This window comes from Salvelinus alpinus, chromosome 16 (genome assembly GCF_045679555.1).
Source record: "Salvelinus alpinus chromosome 16, SLU_Salpinus.1, whole genome shotgun sequence".
In the NCBI taxonomy this organism is placed as follows: domain Eukaryota; kingdom Metazoa; phylum Chordata; class Actinopteri; order Salmoniformes; family Salmonidae; genus Salvelinus; species Salvelinus alpinus.
In genome coordinates, this window is record NC_092101.1 from 13,079,376 (window position 1) to 13,103,457 (window position 24,082).

At 40.4% G+C, this 24,082-nt stretch overlaps 1 protein-coding gene and 1 long non-coding RNA gene across 3 annotated transcripts in view; one reads left to right on the forward strand and one right to left on the reverse strand.

Moving 5' to 3' along the window:
- Positions 1–24,082, reverse strand: part of LOC139540842 (microtubule-associated serine/threonine-protein kinase 3-like) — a 61,442-nt gene that overhangs the window by 27,787 nt on the left and 9,573 nt on the right. Inside the window, 5 exon segments of the mRNA XM_071344843.1 lie at positions 926–1,004; positions 2,580–2,600; positions 10,012–10,084; positions 12,333–12,421; positions 20,976–21,065. Of these exon segments, the coding sequence (XP_071200944.1) occupies positions 926–1,004; positions 2,580–2,600; positions 10,012–10,084; positions 12,333–12,421; positions 20,976–21,065 (352 nt within the window).
- LOC139540843 (uncharacterized) lies at positions 13,745–14,758 on the forward strand. Of its 2 annotated transcripts, none has more exons than XR_011668276.1 (2): positions 13,745–13,953; positions 14,372–14,758. It is a non-coding gene; the product is annotated as an uncharacterized lncRNA (long non-coding RNA). The 2 variants fall into 2 exon arrangements; XR_011668277.1 differs by having other exon boundaries at positions 13,745–13,947.

The window sequence follows — 24,082 nt, forward strand, 5'->3', positions numbered from 1 at the left end:
TTATCTATTTTAGAATAAGGCTATAACATAACAAATTGTGGAAAAAGGGAAAGGGTCGGAACACTTTCCGAATGCACTGTATATAATACCTGGCTAAAACAATCATTTTAAACCTTGCTGACATTTGTACACGATATATCTCTCAATTATGCGTGGGAATAATTTGGAACAGATTTCCAAAATGTATATCACTTGGAGCTGATTTGCTGGTGTTTTTACAGTCGTATTTTGTTTAAATAAAATCACACGCGGGCCGAATTAGGCTGCCAGTTCGTGAACCCTGTCCTGTCTCACGCAGCACGTATAGAGTGAAAAGGTACCAAGTTTCTGTCTGTCAGAAACGTAGATGCTGGTGGATTTGTGAGCATGAGAGTTTGTATTAGATGTGTTGGGGCGTATGGGGAGCAGAGGCCTCAACTCTCACCAGTCGCTATAAAGCCCCCACAGTTTTATTCTCTCATATAGAATATTTGATGTTCACATCTTATTCTGTTAATTCTGTTCATGCTTAACCACGAACAACATCCGCAGGGTAAGTAAAAGATAAGATGAGGGCATTTAAGTGCGCACCCCGTAGGCCGAGGTGCATAGATAATGCTCTTCGAAGCATCAAATCCTATTACAAGCACAAATACAGAACATTAGCCCATCACGTCACACTCGAATACATTCGTGTACTATGGGCCCATTATCACTAGGCATTATCCACCGCAGGCTAGGAGCCAAACATAAATGACTCATTCAGACACATGATGATTCAAGACGGGATTTGTCCCGTTTGATCACATGGTCACAGTGTTATTTCTTTCAGCCACAGACGCTTTTTTTTAATCCTATTCAGATCTTGTTGAATGGTTTATATGGTGTTGTGAAACTGCAGTTACACATGGACCCTGTGGGTGCTGGGTGAGGGTTAGAGACTTACAGAGACGGTGGAACTGGGGGGGTTGGTTCCGTAGCCGGAGGAGGGGAGGGACGCCAGTGACCATCTTCTGCCTTCCGCTCTGGAGAAAAACAGACAGACATTGTTATGTTACCTTGAACATTTGCATATCATATCAACTGCCTTGGAACACGTTACGTCTTCCCCGCACTACACTGAAAGCCTTGTGTCTTGCTATTACTCTGTTCTTCGTGATGTAATATGCATTCGGGGATTGTGTAATGTGTAATTACTATGCACTTACAATGTAGTCAGGCCCATAATTAATGGCACCCTTGATAAAGATGAGCAACCAAGACTGTATCGATAAATACAAATACTGAGCTATACTGTATGCTCAAAAAAATGAGAGAAATTATATTATTTGATACTAATACAATTGCTCAGAGGAATAGATTGTTTAACAAGTAATCAAACAAATCTAAAGAAGATAGGGGTCAAAATTATTGGCGGCCATGTTTTCAATACTCCAGCACCCTCCCTTTGCGAGGATAACAACACTGAGCCTTCTTCTAAAATGTTTTATGGGATTTGAGAACACGTTGGGAGGGATCTTAGACCATTCCTCCATACAGAATCTTTCCAGATCCTTGATGTCCTTAGTCTGTGCTTATGGACTGCCCTCTAATTCAAACTACAGGTTTTCAATGGGTTTCAAGTCCAGAGGCTGAGATGGCCATTGTAAAATGTTGATTTTGTGGTCAATTAACCATTTCTTTGTACTTGGGGTTATTGTCTTGCTGGAAGAGCCACTTGCTGCCAACTGTCACCCTCCTGGCAGAGGCAACCAGGTTTTTGTCTAAAATGTCCTGGTACTTGGTAAAGTTCATGGTGCCGTTTCTAAAGTCCCCTGTATCGAGGACCTGTGTGGTTCTAGTACTGGTTCCAACAGACATTTTAACTTATAAATTGATCTGTGGACACCGTCTATCGAAATGGCTTGCATTGAGCGGTAGCCATGGTTCTCACGGACTCATGAGTCCATCTCTTCCGCATGTGTGACGTAGGATGTGAAATTTGACAGCACTTAAAGCTGGGATTTCCCACCTACCATTTCATTTCATCAATCAACTCCTGGCTGAACCCTACGTCACAGCCACTGACAAAGCACATGCCTGGAACCTTACATCGTAACCAGCAGGAGAGTGGTTTCGTCGCTCTAGCACATTCAGAGATCGAGTTCTAGCCAACTTTATCAAAGTAATCTAAAATTGATTTTAAACAAAAAACACTTCCTGCATATGATTCTGTTTTTCCAACGCCAAACCCACCACTTGTGTGTGTGGCCAAAGAGCTCTATTTTCATGTCATATGACCATAGCACCGGTTCCAATCCAAGTGGCAATGCAGTTTATCTATGATGTTATGGCTATTTTGCTTTCACTGTGGCCAGTGAACGGCATCATTGACCTTAATAGCTCAACATAGCTACAACATAGCTCAGTGTTTATATTACTTATTTTACACAAGGTATTTTTTGCTGTTCTTTACCGAGGGTGTAAATAATTACGGACCTGACTGTATCTGGGCTGATGAAGGACAAGGGGATGTGATCTTTTCAGAAAAAGTGGTAACCAAATATAGAGGCGAGAAAGAAGAAAGGCATGAAGGACAATAGAATAAGAGAAAGATCTACCTGTCAGTACGAGCCATGTGGCTGAGGTCACGACAGCAGGAGAAGCAAGAGAGAGATTACGGGGGAACATTTTAAACTGTTACAAGTTAAGTTTGCATCTTTCTACAGTCTCATGCTTAGATTGAACATGACTGCGATAGTGGGCCACTGACCTGTGACATTTCATTTGACGAATGAAGTCTGACACAATTGGCTAATGTGTCAGACTTCATTTGTCTAGCATGGGGAGTACAGGTTCAACATGAATTCAAAGAGCAAAAAAAATACTGTAGCACTTATTTGCTCTTTCTAAAAACCAGGGATACGGGCAACGGAAATGATCAGGGGGCTAAAATTATAAAGGGTCTTATCATTTCAGTGCAGTTCTTTTTCAGCCCATATCAAATTTCCAGAGACATTGTGTAAAACCATATATTCTCCTATCAAATCTGGGTTTAAGAAAAATTGGTTATGCACATTTCTCTACATGTTGCATAACCAATAATGAGTTGCCATCAGGAATCAAAGCCAGGGTTGTGAATAAAGGGATGTTGAGTAACTGCGAACACACTGCTGGCCAAATGTGGTTTTAAAGCGGATCAAAATGAAAGCCTACTAAAAACAAATTGTTCCAGCTTAACGGATTCAGCAGTTCCTAGTTGAACGTTCTGACTTTTCCAGCACGAAAACAGTTTCCTGATGGCAACAGTTGTCGACAGTCTTCCAACATTGGGTACATCTTCTTCATGAGAAAACATTTGAATAAGACTGATTTAGTATAAAACCACACATTGGTTTCTGCAATGTCTTGATTTCTGTGTGGAAACATGTCTGGATATTTAAAAAATGTCTGATGTTTGCGGGTATCTGTTCGTATATGAAGTTCTCTTGTTTTTATGTTCACCTGCCCGGGGACTGCAACACATATTTTCTCACGTATACTGAGACTAAAGTTTTTGTTGTACATTGTCACCGCTCAAATAAACATATTTTATAAATACAAAAAACCTACTTTATATTGAAATATCTTTTCACACACACACACCCCTCATCTGAGTAAGGAAGAAGCTAACCTAGCAGGAAGGATGTGATCTCCACTGACTCAACCAACCACAGCCTCCAGCTCTCTGCTTTATTTACAGTGCATTGAGAAAATATTCACACCCCTGGACTTTTTACACATGTTGTTGTGTTACAGCCTGAACTTAAAATGGATTACATTTAGATTTTGTGTCACTGGCCTACACACAATACCCCATAATGTCAATGTGGTACTTTGTTTTGAGACATTTTTACAAATTATTTAAAAATGAAAGGCTGAAATGTCTTGAGTCAATAACTATTAAACCCCTTTGTTATGGAAAGCCTAAATAAGTTCAGGAGTAAAAATGTGATAAACAAGTCACATAATAAGTTGCATGGATTCACTCTGTGTGCAATAATAAGTGTTTAACGTGATTTTTGAATGACTGTGTCATCTCTGTACCCCACACATACAATTATCTGTAATTCAGTAATTCAGTTACAATTATCTGTAATTCAGTCGAGCAGTGAATTTTAAACAGATTCAACCACAAAGACCAGGGAGTTTTTCCAATGCCTCGCAAAGAAGGGCACCTATTGGTAGATGGGTAAAAATAAAAAATACATTAAATATCCCTTTGAGCATGGTGAAGTTATTAATTACACTTTGGATGGTGTATCAATACACCTAGTAACTACAAAGATATATGCTTCCTTCCTAACTCAGTTGCCAGAGAGGAAGGGAATCTAACGGCTGTGATAGGAGAAAACTGAGGATGGATCAACAACATTGTAGTTACTCCACAATACTAACCTAATTGACAGAGGGAAAAGAAGGAAGCCTGTACAGAATAAAAAATATTCCAAAACATGCATCTCGTTTGTACCATTCTCCATATTTACAAGTATAGTGGTGGCTGCATCATGTTATGGGTATGTTTGTAATCGTTAAAGACAGGGGAGTTTTTTGGCATAAAAAAGGGCCGTAGATAGAGGAGGAAAATGGCCCTTAGAATTCGGACGAACACACACAAATAAACATCCAGAGAGCTTAAGTATAACCAGGTCCACATACTAGGGTTGAATATTTTCCCGGTGTCTTTCAAAAGCATATACAGTGCCTTCAGACCCCTTGACTTCTTACACATTTTGTAACATTACAGCCTTATTCTAAAATGGATTAAATAAAAAAATGTCCTCAGCAATCTACACACAACACCCCATAATGACAAAGCGAAAACAGGTTTTTATTTACATAAGTATTCAGACCCTTTGCTATGAGACTCGAAATTGAGCTCAGGTACATCCTGTTTCCTTTGATCATCCTTGAGCTGTTTCTCCAACATCATTGGAGTCCACCTGTGGTAAATTGAATTGATTGGACATAATATGGAAAGGCACACACCTGTCTATATAAGGTCCCACAGTTGACAGGGCATGACAGAGCAAAAACCAAGCCATGAGGTAGAAGGAATTGTCGGTAGAGCTCTGAGACAGGATTGTGTCCAGGCACAGATCTGGAGAAGGGTACCAAAAAATGTCTACAGCATTGAAGTTCCAAGAACACAGTGGCCTCCATCATTCTTAAATGGAAGAAGTTTGGAACCACCAAAACTCTTTCTTGAGCTGTTCGCCCAGCCAAACTGAGCAATCGGGGGAGAAGGGCCTTGGTCCGGGAGGTGACCAGGAACCCGATGGTCACTCTGACAGAGCTCTAGAGTTCCTCTGTGGAGATGGGAGAACCTTCCAAAAGGACAACCATTTCTGCAGCACTCCACCAATCAGGCCTTTATGGTAGAGTGGCTAGACGGAAGCCACTCCTCGGTAAAAGGCACATGACAGCCCGCTTGCAGTTTGTCAAACGTCACGTAAAGACTCTCAGACCATGAGAAACAAGATTCTCTGGTCAGATGAAACCAAAATTGAGAGGATCTCCAGAGAAGAATGGGAGAAACTCCCCAAATACAGGTGTGCCAAACTTGTAGCGTCATACCCAAGAAGACTCGAGGCTGTAATCGCTGCCAAAGGTGCTTCAACAAAGTACTGAGTAAAGGGTCTGAATAATTATGAAAATGTGATATTTCAGTAAATGTTTTAATAAATTAGCAAACATTTCTAAAAACCTGTTTTTGCTTTGTCATTATTGGGTAATGTGTGTAGATTGAAGAGGGAAAAAAAACAATTCAATCAATTTTAGAATAAGGCTGTGACACATTGTGGAAAAGGTCAAGGGGTCTGAATACTTTCCAAATGCACTGTATGTCTGGATTTGATCAGCATGAAAATTCAAACCTGATGCTACCGGAGCCTGATGAGCCATATATTAAATACATTTTATGAGCCCTACATTGACGACATTTAATGAGCCCAAGCCCAAAAAAGCCCAAATGATTGTGCAGTTATCCAATACATTGCACATTACTCACGACAGAAAAACATAAAAGCCCATAGATGTAGCTAGCTATATGCTCTCTTGGGTAAATAAATGTAACTAGCTCCAGCAGGCTAATCTTTTTAAGTGTGAACTGTATTACTGTACTGTATGGTATTATATGGACTGGAATTACGCAGATCGTTCAAACAATGATAAAGCTGAAAGAACATGCGATTCTGGTGCACCAGAAAGTATATGCTAGAGAATTTGATTACAATTTTGAAATATAATAGGGCATATTTGTATAATCAGTAGGCTAGGCTGACGAATATATACCTTTCATATTTCCCCTAATGTTATTGGCCTACCTCCTCTTTCTCTCTCTACTGTCTTTCCTCACTTTCAACAGTTTTATTGTCCTTATCTTCATCATTCTAATGACATGCTTGAATAATATAGGACTAGAATTAGACGCAGACGGCTTTCACCTCCCTTCACGAAGATTGAATGGTTATGGGTCTGAATAAATGACTGCAATAGCCTACCGCCGTCGCGTGTACGCTCTTCTTTCAAACTACCCATGAGTTCTGTTGGCTGCCTTATTTAACGTTCAGCAAAAAAAGAGCCTGCGCCCCTCTTCGAATAGTCTATTGGTGTCACGTTCGTTTAGAGATGGATTGGACCAAGGTGCAGCATGGTAAGCGTACATCTTACTTTATTAAAAATGAACACCGAAAAAACCAACAAATACAAACGAAACGTAAAGTTCTGGGCTGCTCACAGGCAGCCACACAAAAACAAGATCCCACAAACTAAAGGTGGAAAAAAGGCTGCCTAAGTATGATCCCCAATCAGAGACAACGATAGACAGCTGCCTCTGATTGGGAACCATACCCGGCCAACAAAGAAATAGAAAAACTAGAATGCCCACCCAAATCACACCCCGACCTAACCAAATAGAGAAATAAAAAGGCTCTCTAAGGTCAGGGCGTGACAATTGGTATAAGAAATGCCCCCCCAAAAAAGAAAAAAGAATGCCCAGCAAGCTATTCTAGTCGAGATTTTCCTGCATGGGCCTCCAAGAGCTAAGGAGTGTTTTTTAAGGAGAGGCCAGCAAAGCACAGGTGCATGCGTATTGCGCAAGAAATGGAGGCTAAAAGTCAGAAGCTTATTATGCATAAACCATTAACTAGCTAAATATAAGGCTAATACTGCATTGAATGTATTACCTGAAAGAGGTAGGCTAGGACAAATATATACACTGTATAGGGCTACATAGAGCTGCTTCCTGTGCTTGGCCCTCCTATGTAGAACATAATAAACGGCTCCCTATCCACCGGATGTGTACCAAACTCACTAAAAGTGGCAGTAATAAAGCCTCTCTTGATAAAGTCAAACCTTGACCCAGAAAATATAAAAACTATGGGGCTATATCGAATCTCCCATTCCTCTTAAAAAAAATGGAAAAGCTGTTGCGCAGCAACTCACTGCATTCCTGAAGACAAACAATGTATACGAAACGCTTCAGTCTGGTTTTAGACCCCATCATAGCACTGAGACTGCACTCGTGAAGGTGGTAAATGACCTTTTAATGGCATCAGACCAAGCCTCTGCATCTGTCCACGTGCTCCTAGACCTTAGTGCTGCTTTTGATACCATCGATCACCACATTCTTTTGGAGAGATTGGAATCCCAAATTGGTCTACATGGACAAGTTCTGGCCTGGTTTATATCTTATCTGTCGGAAAGATATCAGTTTGTCTCTGTGGATGGTTTGTCCTCTGACAAATCAACTGTAAGTTTCGTTGTTCCTCAAGGTTCTGTTTTAGGACCACTATTGCCTTTCACTATATATGTTATCTCTTGGTGATGTCATTCGGAAACATAATGTTAACTTTCATTGCTATGCGGACGATACACAGCTGTACATTTCGATGAAACATGGTGAAGCCCCAAAATTGGAAGCCTGTGTTTCAGACATAGGGAAGTGGATGGCGGCAAATGTTTTACTTTTAAACTCGAACAAAACAGAGATGCTAATTCTAGGTCCCAAGAAACAAAGAGATCTTCTGTTGGATCTGACAATTAATCTTGATGTTGTACCACAATTAAAACTGTGAAGGACCTCGGCGTTACTCTGGACCCTGATCTCTCTTTCGACGAACATATCAAGACTATTTCAAGGACAGCTTTTTTCCATCTAAGTAACATTGCAAAAATATGAAACTTTCTGTCCAAAAATTATGCAGAAAAATTCATCCATGCATTTGTCACTTCTAGATTAGACTGCAATTCTCTACTTTCCGGCTACCCGGATAAAGCACAAAATAAACTTCAGTTAGTGCTAAACACGGCTGCTAGAATCTTGACTATAACCAAAGAATTTGATCATATTAATCTAGTGCTAGCCTCTCTACACTGGCTTCCTGTTAAGGCTAGGGCTGATTTCAAGGTTTTACTGCTAACCTACAAAGCATTACATGGGCTTGCTCATACCTATCTTTCAGATTTGGTCCTGCCGTACATACCTACACGTACGCTACGGTCACAAGATGCAGGCCTCCTTATTGTCCATAGAATTTCTAAGCAAACAGCTGGAGGCAGGGCTTTCTCCTATGTAGCTCCATTTTTATGGAACGGTCTGCCTATCCATGTGAGAGACGCAAACTTGGTCTCAACCTTTAAGTCTTTATTGAAGACTCATCTCTTCAATAGGTCCTATGATTGAGTGTAGTCTGGCCCAGGAGTGTGAATGTCAACGAAAAGGCACTGGAGCGACGAACCGCCCTTGCTGTCTCCGCCTGGCCGATTCCCCTCTCTGCACTGAGGTTCTCTGCCTCTAACCCTATTACGGGGCTGAGTCACTTGGCTTACTGGTGCTCTTCCATGCCATCCCTAGGAGGGGTGCGTCACTTGAGTGGGTTGAGTCACTGATGTGATATTCCTGGCTGGTTTGGTGCCCCCCTCGGGTTTGTGCTGTGGGGGAGATCTTCATGGGCTATACTTGGCCTTCTCTCAGGGTAGTAAGTTGGTGGTTTGACGATATCCCTCTAATGTTGTGGGGGCTGTGCTTTGGCAAAGTGGGTGGGTTTATATCCTGCCTGGTTGGCCCTGTCCGGGGCCACAGTGTCTCCCGACCCGTCCTGTCTCAGCCTCCAGTATTTATACTGCAATAGTTTATGTGTCGGGGGGCTTGGGTCAGTCTATTATATTTGGAGTATTTCTGCTGTTTTATCCAGTGTCCTGTGTGAATTTAAGTATACTCCCTCTAATTCTCTCTCTTCACCGGACGTGCAACCTTGTCCCAGACCTGCTGTTTTCGACTCTCTCTACCGCACCTGCTGTCTCGACCTCTGAATGATTGGCTATGAAAAGCCAACTGACATTTACTCCTGAGGTGCTGACCTGTTGCACCCTCTACAACCACTGTGATTATTATTATTTGACCCTGCTGGTCACCTATGAACGTTTGAACATCTTGGCCATTTACTGTTATAATCTCCACCCGGCACAGCCAGAAGAGGAATGGTCACCCTTCAGAGTCTGGTTCCTCTCTAGGTTTCTTCCTAGGTTCCTGCCTTTCTAAGGAGTTTTTCCTAGCCACTGTGCTTCTACATCTGCATTGCTTGCTGTTTGGGGTTTTAGGCTGGACTTCTGTATAGCACTTTGTGACATCGGCTGGTGTAAAAAGGGCTTCATAAATACATTTGATTGATTGATTTCAATCTAGAACAGGATGATCTATTTTGGATGCAATATGAATGAAGTTGATGGTGAGAGAGAAAGACTGCGAGAGAGTGGTCGCGCATGCACTGATTTAAAGCAACAATATTCCAGTGATAGGCTGTTTTAAAACTCTGCAGCTGCAATGAAAAAAAGTATCATCTTTACAAGAGAAGCATATAACTTAACAGTTCAATTTCACGCCATGCTAGTCATATAAATAATTAATTATAATTTACTGGTTTCTAACATAAATTTATTCCAGGAAAAGGGAGTGGCTTTGGCCGGTAAATCCCGGTAAAAGGGTTTCTGCCATTCAACCATACCACATACCTGCGAGCAAATGGGAAGTTGAGGGAGGCACTGGTGGACACATTTCGGGGGCTGTCTATGGGACTGCTTGCAGCTGAAAAGAAACAAGGGATGATTATCATCATTACAATGAATTAAGCTCGGATAGTAAGAATAGGTAATTATAGCGATTGAAACCCTGTTAATATTTTGAATAAGGACGAAGCAAACTGTATGGAGGCAAGTCTCAGGTACTGTAAGTAGCTAGACTGAATAATATCTCAAAGAGGTCTGGTTTATGGTGCCAAACATAGCAGCAGTTACCATCAAAGGGCATTAATGGAGAGGAGGCTATGCGCCGTTTTAAAGTGTCATTTTGTTTGTCTTTGACAGTGCCTGGACCTTTGTGTACTCGAGACACAAGAGTTCATTAACATGGGAGCATTTTGCTACCAATTAATTAAACTGTAAACATAATGAATGCTTAAATTGTGCCCCCTAATCAGATAAGTCTCGACATGATAGAACTTGAAAGAGAATGTCTGCACATCTCTGGCATGTAGGGCCCTCGTACAGAACTCTATTCATAGGGTGCACCTGCTTGACAACCAGAAGTGATACAGTGCCTTCAGAAAGTACTCATACCCCTTGACTTATTCCACATTTTGTTGTGTTACAGCATGAATTCAAAAGTTATTACATATATTTTCTCTCACCCATCTACAGTACACACAATACACCATAATGACAAAGTGAAAACATGTTCTTAGAAATGAAATACAGAAATCTCTCATTTACATAAATATTCACCCCCCCGAGTCAATACATGTTACAGTAACCTTTGGCAGTGATTACAGCTGTGAGTCTTCCTAGATAAGTCTCCAAGACCACACCTGAATAGTGCAATATTTGCACATTATTATTTTTCAAATTCTTCAAGCTCTGTTTGTTGACCATTGCTAGACAGGCATTTTCAAGTCTCGCCATAGATTGTCAAGCCGATTTAAGTCAAAACTGTAACTAGGCCACTCAGGAACATTCAATGGCATAATGGTAAGCAACTCCAGTGTATATTTGCCCTTGTGTTTTAGGTTATTGTCCTGCTGAAAGGTGAATTTATCTCCCAGTTTCTGTTGGAAAGCAGACTGAACCAGGTTTTCCTCTAGGAATTTTCCAGTGCTTAGCTCTATTCCGTTTCTTTTATCCTAAAAATCTCCCTAGTCCTTGCCGATGACAGGCATACACATAACATGATGCAGCCACCCCCATGCTTGAAAATATTACGAGTCGTACTCAGTGATGTGTGGTGTTGGATTTGCCCCAAACATAACACTTTTGTATTTTTGCCGCATTTTCTTCAGTTTTACTTTGGTGACTTATTGCAAACAGGATGCATGTTTTGGAATATGTTTTATTCTGTACAGGCTTCCTTATTTTCACTCTGTCATTTAGGTTAGTACCATGGAGTAAATACGATGTTGTTGATCCATTCTCAGTTTTCTCCTAACACAGCCAGTGTATCTTTGTAGTAACTGGGTGTACTGATACAGCATCAAAAGTGTAATTAAAAACTTCACCATGCCCATAGGGATATTCAATGTCTGCTTTTTTCCCCAATAGGAATTGGAAAACCCTGGTCTTTGTAGTTGAATCTGTGTTCGAAATTCACTGCGCAACTTAAGGACCTTACAGATTATTGCAGTGGGGTACAGAAAATCATGTTAAACACTATTACTGCACACAGAGTGAGTCCATGCAGTTTATTATGTGACTTGTTAAGAAGAGTTTTACTCCTGAATTTAATTTAGGCCTGCCATAACAAAGGGGTTCAATACTTATTGACTCAAGACATTTCAGCTTTAGATTTTTTATTACATTTGTCAAAATTTCTGAAAACATAATTCCACTTTGACATTATGAGGTATTGTGTGTAGGCCAGTGACACAAAATCTCAATCTAATCCATTTTAAATTCAGGCTGTAACACAACAAAATGTGGAAAAAGTCAAGGGGTGTGAATACTTTCTGAAGGCACTGTATACACTCCCATTGATTCAAATGCTAAAGGGAAACACAAAAACCCACCCCTTTACCGAAGATAATTTTTTTTTAAATTTTCTGCCCAATAAGATGTATTTCTCCTCCTTTATTTTCTACAATCAGCACAGCATATCTCTAAAAATGCTTTGAGGTCCCAGTGATAGCGAGAGAAGTCCAAAATATTGATACTTGCACTTGCTATGTTGTAGTAGGACAGCCAACTCTAAAACGTTCAAACGTGTCAACGTGTAGGAATAAGTCTACATAGTGTAAAACAGGCTTCATACATTGGAGACAAACTTCTGTTCCTGTGATGGTTCTTACCGGTGTGGACGGAGAGTGGGGAGAGAGGGCGTGACAGAGTGGGCGAAGGTGTCCCCAGGCCAAGACTCTTCCTGTTGCTGCTCCGGCAACTGTGGAACATAAACAGGAACAGAGATGTCAGTCACCAGATACAAAACACTTCAGTCATCCATCTGGCAGTGCTTCAAAACATGAGTTAGTTCCGCTTTCAAATAGTAATAGGAATAGTTCAAGTGATGTCATAAAAATGTCTTTAAGCACAGCAAATATACCAATCTAAGCCAGGGGGGGGGGAGAATCAAAAACAGGCTTGTTTCTATTCTGGGAGGGGCAAAGATGCACTGCTTTCAACGTGAGTAATTGGCTATGACTAGCAAGCAATGCAGGGATTTTTCTGCCATTGAAATCCTTGGGCGGGCCACCTAAGCGTTTTTTGGGGTTGCCTAAGTCCAAACAGTGTAATAAACAAACGTTGTCTAAACTTAAACAACTAAAACAATATACAAAGTATGTAGAAGAGACAATGGACACAGATTATTTTATAATCTTTGAGAACTAAAAGCTAGACCGTCAGAATTGAAATTTCCAAAAACAATGGAATTTAGCAGTCTTCATTTTGTTTGAGCAAAAGAACACAGCATTATCTACGACGGAATGCATTGAATTGCAGGAAACTAACTTTTAAACTGCAAAACTTTCTCTCAAAACTTCAATATAACCAAAATCAACACAATTGCAAACAGCTATTGTTGATAACTGTGAAGCAACAAAATATGAGATGAAACACTTGTAGAACAAAACATCCACTAAAAATCTACCAGGAGGCATACTCACAGACAGAGAGTCAGACAGTTTATTATAAAGACTGTGAGGAGGAGTCAAGTAAATCATCCCATCGATTTGAGCAGAATGGCCACAATAAGGGTCAATAAAGGAGAGATGAGCATTACTTAGAGTGACCTATAAGGAGAAGAGGCGGCATTAGCGCGGCACGTAGCCTAGCAGTCAGAACGTTGGGCAAGGCACTAACGTTAACTCTATAACTGTTTCAGGATCACCGTTGATAATGGCAGATAAAGACCGTGACCCGACTCTCCAAGGGGTGTCTCGCGATATGCAAAAAGCATTTCCAATTCGCACATGCGTATTATTACACATATGTACATGTATGAAACAGGACAAATATCAAATATAAGCACCCAACAAATTATTGTAAGAGACTGCCATTGGTCATCCAGATCTAGGATGTTTTGCACGGCAGTGAGCAACCCAAAATTCTACGTGAAACAGGAATATGCCTATTTATTCTGCATAGTATCATTGTTTTGGATCTAACAAGGACTGTACTTAGGTAATTCATTATTGAATATATAACTATTTTGTTCCCTTTTTGTTATAACAGTATTACAGACTTAAACACGAACAACCTGTACGCCTATATGTTTTGCCTTTCCATAACTATAGTGTAGCCAACGATACATAAATCACAATCAGCACATGTTCTAAACACTGACCACATTTGGCTGCACGCTCTGAAACTAAAACAATGGAGATAAGACCGCGCGTGGCATCAATATCGAAACCAAATGGGAGCCAATGAACGAGCGTCAACATCGGCTATGTTATCACTTACAAAGTAATGGTAAACATGTTTTTATGTAGTTACATTGTTTCTGAATATATGAAATTGACACAATGCAAGTTGAGGTCAAGCATGTGTCCATCTGGATGGCCATCTGGACCATAGACGGGTTATTTCAGAGACTTGTCTGAGAACATCAGCAAGGCCAACACAAGAAAATATCCTTTAAAAAAAGAATACAAAACACATTAAAAGGACCATAATTGTCTGCCGTTGGGCTTTGTTACATAACTACATAAACCAGAACCGTTCCTACCTTTTTGATCGTTTTAGCATTGATCCTGTTACAAAATGAGACTTGTTGTGGGTTGGCACTGCGGTCCAGTAACTTGGATCCGACATGATGGTGGATGTTGTTTAGAACGAAAAATAACACACATTCCGATCCAAAATAAATAATTATTGAATCTCCTTCTAGATGGAAGATACAGGACCCGAGAATGGAACCCACAAAACCACGGGTAGACCCTCCATCGCCGTGGCAGTATGTTGTGTTCCCTGGACTAGCTAGTCAGCGTGGCTATCATTCAACTTCTTCATGACTGAAGAAGCCAGCTTTCAGCGCCACCTTCGCTTTATTTTGCCTCATAACCAAGCACCTAGGCCTATATCTTCTGCCTGGATAGTGTTTCCGGTGGACATGGGCTACTCTCTCTGCTGCCAAAACTCCATCGTTGACTGATATAGCCTACTACCATAGACACAGTAGACTTTTCACTAGTATTCTGTTCAGCACAACTGATGACGTCACTTCCTGCGTTAATAAAGGAAACCTTTCAAATAAAAGCCGGCATTTCAAAACATTGCAAGGTTAATGTCGATTTTTATTGTGCTTATAAGCAAATGCAAGAAGGAATTTATGGGAATTGTTTTAAATATGTAAAACTTGAGACCACTATTGAAAAATACAATGCTCAGACCGGATATTTTGACAACATTGGGCTTAAGTGAAAAACATTATTTTGGTGCCTATGTAAAAGTGGTGTTGGGAGCACTCAGTAGGGTCTGTAGAATCTACATTGAAAAAAAATTGAAACGCAACATGTAAAGTGTTGGTCCCATGTTTCATGAGCTGAAATAAAAGATCCCAGAAAATGCACAAAAAGATTACTTTTCTAAAATGTTGTGCACACATTTGTTTACATCCCTCCCTGTTAGTGAGCATTTCTCATTTTCCAAGATAATCCATCCACCTGACAGGTGTGGCATATGAAGAGGCTGATTAAACAGCATGGACATTACACAGGTGCACCTTGTGCTGGGGACAATAAAAGGCCACTATAATATGAAGTTCTGTCACACAACACAATGCCACAGATGTCTCAAGTTTTGAGGGAGCGTGTAATTGGCATGCTGACTGCAGGAATGTCCACCAGAGCTGTTGTCAGATAATTAAATGTTAATTTCTCTACCATAATCCGCCTCCAACGTCATTTTAGAGAATTTGGCAGTACGTCCAAATGGCTTCACAAGCGCAGACTTCGTGTATGATGTCGTTTGGCCGAGCGGTTTGCGGATGTTAACGTTGTGAACAGAGTGCCCCATGGTGGCGGGGTGGTTATGAACACAATTGCATTTTATCGATGGCAATTTGAATGCTCAGCATTACCGTGAAGAGTTCCTGAGGCCCATTGTCGTACCATTCATCCGCCGCCATCACCTAATGTTTCAGCATGATAATGCACAGCCCATGTCGCAAGGATCTGTACATAATTCCTGGAAGCTGAAAATTTCCCAATTTTTCCGTGGCCTGCATACCCACCAGACTTATCACCCATTGAGCACGTTTGGGATACTCTGGATCGACGTCTATGACAGCGTGTTCCAGTTTCCGCCAATATCCAGCAACTTTGCACAGCCATTGAAGAGGAGTGGGACAACATTCCACAGGCCACAATCAACAGCCTGATCAACTCTATGTGAAGGAGATGTGTCGCACTGCATAAGGCAAATGGTGGTCACACCAGATACTGACTGGTTTTCTGATCCACACCCCAACAGATGCATATCTGTATTCCCAGTCATGTGAAATCCATAGATTAGGGCCTACAGAATTTATTTCAATTGACTGATTTCCATATATGAACTGTAACTCAGTAAAATCTTTGAAATTGTTGCATGTTGCGTTTATATTTTTGTTCAGTATATACAGTATATGGTGTAATTTCATGGGGCACTGAATAATATGGAGTGTTGCTGGCATTTTACTTCAACCATTCCATAGGTCATAATGCAAATATATATTAACTATATATTGGCTTTAGTGAAAAAATTATTCTGGAGGCATGTATTCTGGAGGCATGTGTTCTCTAAAAATGATTTGTGATAATGATGTAAAAAGCATGTCAAACATCAATCCTCCCGATGAGGTTTCTATGTGAAAATTACCAGAACAATTTTTTGTTGTTGTTGCCAAATACCAAAAATCTCCAAAGAAGATCCCAGGACTAGTTAGGGCTATAACTCAAAGCGCTTATCAGACACTCACTAATCATTTAGCAAATTCTGTTGTTCTAGTGAAATGTAGCCCAAATAAAGTAATGAATAAATAACATTTTCATTTGAACTAAAAAGTTGGTCTTACGTTTTTTTTTCTTTTTTGAGTTGAGTGTGCATAGTGCTGCTGGGTATTGAAATAACATGAAATAACACCATATATAGATTCTACAGACCCAACTGAGTACTCCAAACCCCAGTTCACATCAGCACATAGAACAGTTATTATTATTTTTTTTACCTATAAGCTAATGTGTAATGCATATACAGTGAATTGCATTGTGGCCAATGTAATGGGCGAAGTAAAAGGCCTGCAACACTCCGTATTACTCAGTGCCCCATGAAATGACACCATATATAGATTCTACAGACCCTACTGAGTACTCCCAAATCCACTTTTACATCGGCAAATGGAGTCGTTTTTTCAAATGCAGTGAACATATAGAGTTGAAGTCGGAAGTTTACATCACCTTAGCCAAATATATTTAAACTCATTTTTTCACAATTCCGGACATTTAATCCTAGTAAAAATTCCCTGTCTAGGTCAGTTAGGATCACCACTTTATTTCAAGAATGTGAAATGTCAGAATAATAGTAGAGAGAATAATTTATTTCAGCTTTTATTACTTTCATCACATTCCCAGTGGTTCAGAAGTTTACATACACTCAATTAGTATTTGGTAGCATTGCCTTTAAATTGTTTAACTTGGGTCAAACGTTTCCTTCCACAAACTTCCCACAATAAGTTGCGTGAATTTTGGCCCATTTACACCTGACAGAGCTGGTGTAACTGAGTCAGGTTTTATAGGCCTCCTTGCTCGCACACACTTTTTCAGTTCTGCCCACACATTTTCTATAGGATTGAGGTCAGGGCTTTGTGATGATCACTCCAATACCTTGACTTTGTTGTCCTTAAGCCATTTTGCCACAACTTTGGAGGTATGCTTGGGGTCATTGTCCATTTGGAAGACTCATTTGCGACCAAGCTTTAACTTCCTGACTGATGTCTTGAGATGTTGCTTCAATATATCCACATAATTGTCCTTCCTCATCATGCCATCTATTTTGTGAAGTGCAGCAGTCCCTCCTGCAGCAAAGCACCCCCACAACATGATGCTGCCACCCCCATGCTTCACGGTTGGGATTGTGTTCTTCGGCTTGCAAGCCTCCCCTTTTTTCCTCCAAACATAACGATGGTCATTATGGCCAAACAGTTCTATTTTTGTTTCATCAGACCAGAGGACATTTCTCCAAAAAGTACGATCTTTGTCCCCATGTGCAGTTGCAAACCATAGTCTGGCTTTTTTTATGGCAGTTTTGGAGCAGTAGCTTCTTCCTTGCTGAGCGGCCTTTCAGGTTATGTCCATTAAGGACTCGTTTTACTGTGGCTATAGATACTTTTGTACCTGTTTCCTCCAGCATCTTCACAAGGTCCTTTGCTGTTGTTCTGGGATTGATTTGCACTTTTCGCACCAAAGTACATTCATCTCTAGGAGACAGAACCCGTCTCCTTCCTGAGCGGTATGTTGGCTGCATGGTCCCATGGTGTTTATACTTGCGTACTATTGTTTGTACAGATGAACGTCGTACTTTCCGGCTTTTGGAAATTGCTCCCAAGGATGAACCAGACTTGTGGAGGTCTACAATTTATTTTCTGAGGTCTTGGCTGATTTCTTTTGATTTTCCCATGATGTTAAGCAAAGAGGCACTGTAGGCCTTGAAATACATCCACAGGTACACTTCCAATCTGTTTAAATGCACAATCAACTTAGTGTATGTAAACTTCTGACCCACTGGAATTGTGATACAGTGAATTATAAGTGAAATAATCTGTCTGTAAACAATTGTTGGAAAAATTACTTGTGTCATGCACAAAGTACATGTCCTCAACGACTTGACAAAACTATAGTTTGTTAACAAGAAATGTGTGGAGTGGTTGAAAAACTAGTTTTAATGACTCCAACCTAAGTGTATGTAAACTTCTGACTTCAACTGTATATACACTTTTGAACGAGAAATTGCCAAGAAACTGAAGATCTCTTACAATGCGGTGTACTACTCCCTTCACAGAACAGTGCAAACTGGCTCTAACCAGAATAGAAAGAGAAGTGGCAGGCCCCGGTGCACAACTGAGCAAGAGGACAAGTACATTAGTGTGTCTAGTTTGAGAAACAGAAGTCCTCAAGTCCTCAACTGGCAGCTTTATTGACCACGTGACTGGGACAATGCTGGGGGAAAAGGCAAAAAAACTGTACAGATAATGCCTTCATCAAACAACACTGTTTCACGACACATCAGTGACATGGCAGGATATGTTTTGAAACAATTACTGCTTCGCATACAAGCCAGTGAATTCTATGCGTTACAGCTGGATGAGTCAACAGACGTGGCGGGCCGAGCACAGCTCCTGGTATATGTCCGTTACGTTTATGGGGGGTCAATTAAGGAAGACATCCTCTTCTGCAAACCACTGGAAACCAGGACAACAGGAGAGGATATTTTTTAAGTACTGGACAGCTTTGTGATATCAAATGGACTTTGGTGGTCAAGATGTGTTGGTATCTGTACTGATGGTGAAAAAGCCATGGCAGGGAGACATAGTGGAGTGGTAATGCGCGTTCAAGCAGATGCTCCCGACGCCATTTGGGTACACTGCAGCATCCACTGAGAGGCTCTTGCTGCCAAGGGAATGCCTGACAGCTTGAAAGACGTTTTGGACACTCCAGTAAAGCAAGGCCCATGAACTCTTGTGTATTTTCTGCACTATGCAATGATATGGGCAGCGACTATGTAATACTTTTACAACATACGGAAGTGTGCTGGTTATCAATGTGCAAAGTATTGACACGTGTTTTTAAATTGAGAGACGAGTTTAAAGTTTTCTTTACTGACCATAATTTTCACTTGTCTGACCACTTGCATGATGACGAGTTTCTCACACAACTGGCCTATCTGGGTGCTGTTTTTTCTCGCCTGAATGATCTGAATCTAGGATTACAGGGACTCTCTGCAAATATATATTCAATGTGCGGGACAAAATTGAGGCTATGATTAAGAAGTTGGAGCTCTTCTCTGTCTGCAGTAACAAGGACAACACACAGGTCTTTCCATCATTATTTTTTGTGCGCAAATGAACTCAAGCTTACAATGTCACATTTGACAATGTCAAATGTGATATAGCTAAGCACCTGAGTGAGTTGGGTGCGCAATTACGCAGGTACTTTCCCAAAACGGATGACACAAACAACTGGATTCGTTATCCCTTTCATATCCTGCATCCAGTCCACTTACCGATATCTGAACAAGAGAGCCTCATCAAAATTGCAACAAGCGGTTCTGTGAAAATTGAATTTAATCAGAAGCCACTGCCAGATTTCTGGATTGGGCTGCGTTCAGAATATCCTGTCTTGGCAAATCGCGCTGCTAAGACACTGATGCCCTTTGCAACCACATACCTATGTGAGAGTGTATTCTCGGCCTTCGATAGCATGAAAACTAAATACAGGCACAGACTGTGTGTGGAAAAATACAAACTCTCTCCAATACAACCCAACATTGCAGAGTTATGTGCATCCTTTCAAGCACACCCTTCTCATTAACCTGTGGTGAGTTATTCACAATTTTCTATGAACAAATAAGGTTTTATATGTAAGATGGTTAAATAAAGAGCAAGATTATTGATTATTATTATATTATTATTTGTGCCCTGGTCCTATAAGAGCTCTTTGTCACTTCCCACAAGCTGGGTTGTGCAAAAAACAACATTTGAGAGTGCGCTGACCCTGGTGCTAGAGGGAATACGCAGCTGGAGGTTGAATGTTTGAAGGGGTTCGGGACTTTAAAAAGTTTAGGAACCACTGGTGTAGAGAAAGAAATTGATGCACAACACTTTACTGTTGTAAAATTAAGAAATCTTTGTGGTCAAAAAAATGATTTGATCAAACTAAAATGAGGTTCAACCAAATGTCATTTCAAAAACTATTACTGGTATAATACAGTTCCTCTGTGAACAGTACTGAACAATATTCTTGGTAGTTTTGCCAAATTATCAGGATACAGATGATTTCTCACTATATGTATTACAATAACCTAGTGCTCTACATAGCATGCTGTATGCTGCTTCGGTTTGCCATATCGTTTTCCTTTCCTCTGCAGTGTACCATTGGGGGTTGCCAGGCAACCACCATAAGCCAGGGAACATTTCCTCCGAATGACTTCCAATAGTTAAGACAATTTCTAGCAGCTGCTTTTGCACGTTGCAACATTTTATCTAAACAATATGATTCAGAGTTTTAACGTTTATCGTTCAACAAATTAGGCAATGTTACTGCGTTGAAAAATGTGCTTTCATCAGTGAAATTAAATTAGCAAAAACACTGTCCGTAAATGCAACGTCTGCTTTAAAGCTATCTTCATAATTCCTCACAGGAGCTGTTCTCAAGCCACCTGTCCGTTCTATAAAGTGGGCCTGATGCCCTTGTGTGGCTGTATGTGGCTGTGTGCTGTATGTGGGCTGTCTTTCTTACCTCCAGGGATGTAGGGTTTGTAAGGGGCTGCAGGGGCTGCATGGACTGCATGGGCTCAGTAGAGTTGGGCTCTGGCAAGTGGGTGACAAACTGTAAGGCAAGACACGGTCACATGGATCAGTGTGCTGACTCAGCACGGTCGCTGTTGCCTACCAGTGCCTGGGTAATGGCTGAGATGCGCCCCAAGGTCTCACTTTCATTGGCTGACATTATAGGTCTGTGATAGACACTCGGCAACTGTTTGCAAATGACACCAACTTACTTCCCAGCTGTGTTTTGGGATACTTCTTCCAGATTGTATGGATAATAGTCTGTCATCGGATAGTCATTTCAGTGTTCTGTACAAGACACCAAATCGATGTCCAGGGCATGTCACAGCATGATTTCTTGCTCACTTGCTTTCATTTAAATAAAAAAAATGTAACCTTTATTTAACCAGGAAGGGCTCATTGAGATTTGAAATCTCTTTTTCAAGAGCGTCCTGGCCAAGAAAGGCAGCACCAAGTTATTGTACAATTACAGACAGACAACATGAAAAACTACAAGTAATCTAGTAAAAACCATAGAATTCACAAGAGTATAAAAAAATCATAAAACAGCAAATTAAAAATATTGACAGGTCAGGGAATCAGTCTCAAGATCATTCATCCGTTATTTAAAACACCAATCAGGACAAGTTCTTCCAGTTTAAAAGTATTTTGTAAGGCGTTCCAAGCTGATGGCGCAGAGTACATAAAAGCCCTTTAACCAAATTCAGTTCGGACATTTGGAACAGTTAGCAGGATAAAGTCCTGCGAACGAAGAGAGTACCCACCACATTTCGGAACAATAAAAATTCCCCAAATAAAATGGTAGTGAAGCCAAAATGGCTTTGTAAATAAAAGTATACCAGTGACTGAGCCTACGAGTGACTAGAGAAGGCCAGCCAACCCTGGTATATAAAGTGCAGTGGTGCATAAGGGTTTTGCAGTTTAAAAATAAATCTCAATGCGCCATGGTAAAGGGTGTCAATTGATCTCAAACACTGAGCGGAAGCATTCATATATAAAATATCCCCATAGTCTAGTAAAGGCATAAATGTAGCTGATACTAGCCTGTTTCTGGCTTCAAAAGAAAAACAGGCCTTATTCCTAAAATAAAATGCCGACTTCAGCTTCAATTCTTTTGTAAGTTGTTGAATATGCAATTTAAAAGAGAAGCCGCCATCAATTAAAATTCCAAGATATTTATATGAGTCTCAATCTCATTGCCCTGACAGGTAGTAATAGGTAAAAAGTTCAGAGATCTATTTCTTGCATTAGAAAACACCATTAGTTTAATTTTGTCAGTATTGAGGATAAGCTTCAATTGACACAAGGTATGTTGCACAGTATAACAAGCAGTTTGCAAGTTTTGGAAAGCTTTTGTGAGAGACAAGGCACAACAATAAATAACAGTATCACCAGCATAACATTGAAATTGCGCATTTAGCACATTTTTGTCTAAATTATTTATATAAATAGTGAATAAGAGGGGACCAAGTACAGAGCCCGGGGGCACACCATTATAGACAAACACTTTAACAGACATGAGCCCATCAAATTGAGTGCACTGAGTTCTATCAGACAGATAGTTAGCAAACTATGCAACTGCATGCTCCGAAAGACCTACACTCGACAATCTCTGCCTCAGTATAGCATGATCAACTGTATCAAAAGCCTTAGAGAGATCAATAAAAAGTGAGACACAGTGCTGTTTTTTGTCAATGGCTTCAGTGAAATCATTTAAAACCTTCATGGCTGCTGTAATTGTGCTATGCTTCTTCCTGAAGCCCGATTGGTATATTGATAAAATTGAGTTAGTTTTTATATACTATTTTAGCCGTTCACTCACAAGGGTTTCAAGTATTTTCACCAGGGGTGACAACTTTGAGATTGGCCTATAATTATTTAAAAGAGTTGGATCTCCTCCTTTTAAAAGTGGTAGGACAAATGCTGATTTCCAGATCTTTGGAATTGTATTACCATCCAGGGTTAGATTGAACAGATAGGTAAGTGGTTCAGCTATGAAATCAGCTGCCAGATTTAAAAAGCAGGGATCAAGAAGGATTTCAGGGCTTTATGTACCTCCTGCACTGAGAATGGCAAAAAGCTAAAAGTTTGACCAGCTCTTGCTGGTTCATCCACACAGGGTTGTACAGAGACAGAAGACACTGAATCAAACAGCCTACCAGATGATACAAAGTGCTCATTGAAACAATTCAGCATTTCAGTTTTGTCATATGCAGCAACAAAGTCCTTCAATACACATGACAGTCATTCATTAACATTACTGTTACCAGGCATAGACTTAATAGCCTTCCAAAACGTTCTACGGTCATTCAGGTTATCAGTGGTAACAGACATAAAATATTCAGACTTGGCCTTCCTGAGAAGAAAAGAACACTTGTTTCGTAACTGTCTAAAAATAAGCCAATCAGCATTAGAACATGATTTCCTTGCTTTAGCCCAGGCTAGATTACGTTTGTGAAAAATACAAGACAGCTCAGAAGAAAACCATGGATTATCCCTCCCTTTAACTCTGAACCTGCGGAATGGGGCATGTTTGTTTACTATTTGGGGAAAAAAACATCATGAAAGAATTTACAGGCAGTTTCCACATCAGGAATAAGCTCAATCTTGCTCCAGTCAAAATAAAACAAATCATGAAAGAAAGCCTGCTCATTAAAACTCTTCAGATTTCTCTTACGAATAAAGCGTGGGTCTGTCTTAGGAACCTTAGTATTTCTAACAGCAACAACAGCACAATGGTCTTGCTGTTTTCAGTCAAAGCAGAAGTTAAATGAACAGATCTTTTAGACCATTGATTACTTTGGCCTGGTTTCCCCATTAAAAGGTTATTATCCAAGTCTAGCTCTATAACACTGGTTGTATGATAGGTCTAGCCTAATGTCCCAATGTAGACACCATCTGAGAATCTAAATATATAGCGTGTCAGATATATACATACCGGTACATAGCCTTATATTTACATTTGACATTTTAGTCATATAGCAGACGTTCTTATCCAGAGCGACTTACAGTGAGTGCATTCATCTTAAGATAGCTAGTTGGGACAACCACATATCA